Source organism: Silurus meridionalis, chromosome 22, assembly GCF_014805685.1.
Source record: "Silurus meridionalis isolate SWU-2019-XX chromosome 22, ASM1480568v1, whole genome shotgun sequence".
NCBI lineage: Eukaryota > Metazoa > Chordata > Actinopteri > Siluriformes > Siluridae > Silurus > Silurus meridionalis.
This window is the reverse complement of record NC_060905.1, coordinates 4,539,062-4,545,185: the sequence shown is the minus strand read 5'-3', so window position 1 is coordinate 4,545,185 and position 6,124 is coordinate 4,539,062. Positions and strand designations below refer to the sequence as shown.

General features: G+C 39.3%; 1 protein-coding gene across 1 annotated transcript in view; it reads right to left on the bottom strand.

Moving 5' to 3' along the window:
• Window positions 1–799: 799 nt before the first annotated feature.
• Window positions 800–6,124, bottom strand: part of col5a3a (collagen, type V, alpha 3a) — a 96,062-nt gene continuing 90,737 nt past the window's right edge. The window contains exon 67 of the mRNA XM_046834746.1: window positions 800–3,393. Within this exon, the coding sequence (XP_046690702.1) occupies window positions 3,247–3,393 (147 nt within the window). The 3' untranslated portion in view covers window positions 800–3,246. The remainder of the gene's footprint in view (window positions 3,394–6,124) is intronic.

Genomic DNA, 6,124 nt, shown 5'->3' with positions numbered 1-6,124 from the left:
ATGGATTGTGGATGATATTTCTTCCTCTTATGAGTCCTCTGGTCTCCCCGCTCCTTTCGGGGTCAGAGCGGACTCCACTGGAAGTGTGGCTGCGTCTAAGACCTTGTCTTCTGGAGTGTCCCTCCTGGACATTTGCAACGCAGTGGGCTGGTCCAATCTGCTGACCTATGTCAGGTTCAATAGCCTCGACCTCTGTACCACTCCTGGCCCCTTTGTACTTTGCCCTAGCTGTGCCCATCCACACTAGGTGGGGATTGGTCAGTCTGATTTGATTGGACTTTCGTTCTCCAAGTGTTTTGACGCAGCTTGAGATTTGGGAACGCTTCTGCATTGTCCACGCTCTGAATCACGTGGACAATGTGGAAGCGTTCCCAAATCAGTATAACAAAGCATTTTGTTCCCTCGGGGAGCCAGGGTTACATACGTAACCTGGAGACGTTCTTCAAGATGTTTGTTGCAACCTATTTGGCGAGTTTCTTCCACAAATGTGTGAATGTGTACTTAGGAAAATTGATGCAGGCAAAGTGTAATCACACAGATCTGATTTGGATTTTTCTCTTCTGTTCATTTACTTTCCACTCTGTCAATTAAAACTTCTATTTTCTATTTATTAAACCATTTATATATATATATATATATATATATATATATATATATATATATATATATATATATATATATATATATATATATTTTTTTTTTCTTGACACTTCTGTCCAAAAATGTTTGCTTTCCTGAATATTTTCCATTTTATTTTTCACGAATATTTTTTACAAATACATTTTACACGTACATCCAGGAAGGAAACTGCGATTTATTCAAATATCTGTAAATAACTGTACAGTATATATATAAAATTAGTATCACAGATACACTATACATACAGTGAGGACAGAAAAAGGTGGAGAATTATTTCAAGGCTGTTGTCTTAAAAACACTTCTATTTCGCCCACTGCCACGGCCTACTGCTACACTCCGCTGCCACGCCCTGCTGCTACACCCCGCTGCCACACCCCGCTCCCACACCCAGCTGCCATGCCTTCCTGCTGCCACGCCCCTACCTATTATATATTAGACAAAGATACTGACTGTTAAGTAAAGATTAGCACCAGGATTAGCACCAGAAATAAGCCTTTGGGTGTTTGGTGAAGCACCATTGAGCTTCTCTCCTTCCTCTCCCATTCATCCTGTCCTCTCAGGAAAATAATACAAAATAATAATAATAATAATACAACAACAACAAAAATCTGTAGCACCATAATAAAGCCTATTTTTACACAATCATTTGGCGAGGATGTGACCAAACAAAAGATATAGCAGTGATTGTACTACAGAAATGTCTCAAGTTTCTCTGATTAGAAATTTTGAGCTGTGATAAAGCTTAATCATCATCATCATCATCATCATCATCATCATCATCATCATCATGTAAAATACTGCAAAGTCACCAAAACAGGAAGTGTGCTAATACTTCCGTAACACTGTTTATCCATTCTCTCAGCTCTGTAAGGTTTTAATACATGATTGTTTCCATAGTAACGGCTTGTTCTCAGTACAGCAAGCACCACATATGCTAGGATTGTCGCTATTCAACATTGTACACACTGATGCGCTAAAGGTTTCTGTAAGACACTGTTTTTTTTCACGTTAGAGAAGAAGTCTCGAGTGTCAGCTCTTTGTAACAGTCCCGGCATAGTTCCACTGAAGAGGTATGGGCGTGTCCAGGGACAGGACAAAGTGGGAGTAAAGACTGGAGAGAGAGCACATGGTCCAGCACTCTGGCTTTTACTAGAGTCATGAGACAGTAGAAAATCCACACACCATATATACACTGGTATATTTTCATGCTCCTTCAGGAATGTTTTATTTTAGCACCAACAAAACGGATTTGCGGTCATAATTGAGGTGAAACGCTACATGCCCCACTCTCTGAGTGTTAAAGTTACTATGGCCACCAGGAGTAGGGCCGCCTACTGGGCACTTCATAGTACAACAGCCAGTTTTACAGCATTATGCTCGTATATATATATATATATATATATATATATATATATATATATATATATATATATATATATTTATATTTATGGACTAAAAGAACTGGTTTGATCTGTATATTCCCTGTAAGATGTATAAAGGAAAATTATATATTTTTGCTATGGGTGTGGCTTGGTGCGATATGGGACCACTCAGATCCTCTATAGGCATCTATAGCAACTCTTCTTTGGGTCGGAAATATTCAGAATTGCTTTAGCATCTTCACCTATTTTTCTCTAGAAATGTCCTTTTCATTTCCCAAAAAAAAAAAAAAAAACCTGAACTCGACAGAAATTAATTTGGACTTAAGACATTTTTGTAATACAACCCTTCGAAAACAATTTTAAAAGAATAAAGTCAAGGGATTTATATAAAAAAACACCAACAACAACAAAAAAACAACAAAAAAAAAAACAGGAACACTGTGCAATAAAACCCATTATTATTATAACTCTAGCACCATGTGTGTAGTAGAAGGGACTAAAAAACATATCAGCCACGTGACCTGACTTAAAAAAATAAACTTGTGAAGAGGCTACTGCTGTGCACAACCCACGCTGCTTGAAAGTAGACTGGCGTACGACACTGTTTCTTTATCATCAAACCCCAGTTATGGGAGGCTGGTGTGTGACAGAAAGCATCTAAAGGAACAATGAACCGGATCCAGGTGGCATTTCCTTGTCAAAACTGTTCGGATGTAGAACTGCTTCTGTTGAGGGTAAAATCAGTATTTCATATCTGTACTGCTGAATGTTTTCAACAAATTAATTTTGAATTACATTATGGCTCAAAATGAAGACACGTATCATTAATGCCACCATTTTATACTGCGAAATACGTGGCCCACAATGCGGAACTTGTGTGTGTGTGTGTGTGTGTGTGGGGACGGGGGTCTTTTGGGGTCTTGGGTCTGCCTTTTATCGTCAGGTTCAAGTGGAGGTGGCTTAATAATTCGTTCACACACTGCAGGCAAGTAGAAACAAGAATAAACAACAAAAAAGTCCACACACATCGAAACTTCTGCTTTGCTCGGTTTCCTCAAGGGCCGATCCTGGCACCTGTGCAGTTTTGTTCACAAAAAAAAAAAAGAAAACAAATACTCAAAAAAATGTATATATGCATGCCACAGAAGCGCCACATGCACCCTACAAAAAAAAATAAATATTGTGTGTGGTACAGATGAAGTCTCGAGTCCCGTGTCTCAGTTAGTTAACCGTTAAAACACACAGGTCCGATCTGGAAGCCAAACTTCTGGTTGGTGTTTCCGAAGTCCGACGCGGAAACGTCGATGACGGGAAGAAGCTCCGATCTCGGAGAGTTGATCTGGAGCACCGTTCTGTCCTGTCCTTTGCGGGTCTGTGAAAGAAAAACACACATGACACTCGTGACACAACTCAAAACAATCTCCAAAGCTTGTTTGAAGCACTTCAGCAAGTTCATCTTAATAGGTGTTCATTTGTTTTGCATGATAGTGCCTGTGCTTGGACTATATAGACTCCCCAAATATCAAAATTTGGCTGGTCTGGTTGATAAAACAAAAAGCTAAATAGATTTTTAAAAAACAAAAAATTCCACTGAAAGAAAAATGCTTTTTAGTGGTCACATGCACATTACAGCAAAGTGAAATTCTTTAGTATTCGTTGGTCACATGGGGTCAGCCATTTTACAGCACCCTTGTAGCACTGAGGGTTAAGGGCCTTACTCAGGGGACACAAGAATGGCAGCTTGGCAATAATGGGGCTTGAACTCCCAACATTGCGATCAGTATCCAAGAGCCTTAACTGATTTAGCACTTCTCCAATAGGCATATCTCGTGCTAGTCCTTGAATTTGATTTGTCAGCAGTTGAGGTCGACTTTTTGTTGTACAAATTTAACAGGATTTTACTGATAACGAAATCTCGGTTGGATTGTACTTGCCGGCAACCGATTAATCACCTAATAGTTTTTTAACTAGATACTGAATAAAAATAAATAAATACACTCCACATAAAATAGTACTGAACTTTATTATTATTAAAAAAATATATATAAAATACTAAATAACAAAAATGCGCTAAATGAAATATATATATATTTTGATATGAATGAATATAATGATCTAAATAATAAATAATCAATTATAATTAATAAATATAATATCCATCTCCAGGCAACACACTTCCTGGAACGCCATGTGTTATATTTAGTTTTCTTGTTTTCTCCTGATTTCTCACGATCACAAGAAAATGAAGTTGTTAATTATTTTCCTATAACAGCACGTCCCCTGAGTGTGTTAATCCTTACTTATCTAAAAAATCACTACACTGCAAACGGTAATAAAACACAGCTAAAAAAAAGAGTGAATGAAGACGTGAACGAACGAACGAGCAACAATTGCTCCATCTTTTCCATTACGTTTTGTTTCATTTCTTTCCGTAAACAAAAGATCGCTTGCACGTTATCTGATAGTAACTCTTTCATTTGCTCGCTTTGCGTTCGCGCTTTTCTTTTTTCTTTCGCAAAAAATCTTTCGCTTAATTGCGAAACGCCTGAAAACGGATTCGCTCGTATCTCGCTACTTGACTTTTTTTTTTTTTTGCTTTATTTTTTTTTTACCTTCAAATAATTACACGCTTGGTTAAAACTGACGAACGGCGCCTGAAAATATCATCGTTTTCTCTTTGCAGTGATTCAGATCGACTGTCGGCTGTGTGCTTGTTCGCCTTTGTGCAAATATGCAATCACGCTGACTTCAAATTGCAGCGGGGAACTGAGGGAAGTCGCACACGCGATCTCTTAGGAGAGGCTGAACGAGAGGCTTGAATACCTGGTGGATTACAGGGCCTTTCGAATTGAATAATGGAAAGAATGAAACAAAGATAAAAAACGAAGACTGCATTTCTCCGGCTTATCGGAAGTACACGGATCTGTTACGCGGTAAACGAGATCAAGGACACGGAATGGCATTTCGATAAGAAGCATGCAAAAATGACATTTGCTGCAGAAGCGGAAAAAAACAAAACAAATCATGGCTGGTCTGTCGACTGGATCACGGGCGCATTAGAAATGATGGGACAAAATGAATTCAGCTCTGTTACACCAACTTTACGTTCATTTTAATAAACGTAACAGCACACCAGCTCATTTTAATATGGTGACATTACGGCCTGGACTTCTGCAAACATCTGTTCATTGGTAACGTTCACTGTTAGTTGAGAAAGTATTTATAGACTAGAAGAACTGGCTTTATATAAGGGGAAATGAATAGATTTTTGCTTAGGGGTTGGCTTTATCTGACAGGGGAACACTCAGGCCCTCTATAGGCATCTGTAGGAACTTTTCATTGAATGGGGAAACATTCAGAAATGCTTCAGTATCTCCACTATAACCTTTGTTGCCACTAAAAATCTCCTGAAATCTCTTTGGGCTTGGGCATATTTATAATATAACCCTGGAATAAGAAAAAAAAAATTTCTCTGTCTTTCTCCTACTGAGTTTCATTCCTCTTTTCTCCAGCACGTTCCTCCACCTCTCCAGGCTCTTCTCCACCTGCTCCCTACTTTCACCACAATTTACGAGGCGGAGACTAAAACCAAACTTGCGGTCCGCCGCTTAATACGCTCCTGAGGAAACTCAGAATATAACTGTGTTTTGCACGTAAGAAGGATTGCATTCGGAAACAAACCGTAATTATAATTTTTTTCAAAGTGTGCTATTATTCCTTTTAACAGAGTTTGAGGCTGAAGGTATTTTAAGTTTGTAATCTTGTGAACCAGCAGGTCCCTGGTGGTCTAGTGGTTAGGATGCGGCGCTCTCACCGCTGCGGTCAGGGTTCGGTCCCCAGTCAGGGAACCAACCCCAGCCACTCTTAGTGCCGGTCCCAAGCCCGGATAAATGGGGAGGGTTGCGTTAGGAAGGGTATCCAGCGTAAAAACATGTGCCAAATCAAACATGCGGATGATCCGCTGTGGCGACCCCTAAGCCGAAAGAAAGTTTAATCTTGTGAACCAGCGTTGATTTACTCAAAGCACTTTTTAAGCCGCTCTGGAAAACCGCGTCTGCTAAATGCCGTGAATGTAAATGTTTGATTTCTGTTGTTATCTGTTA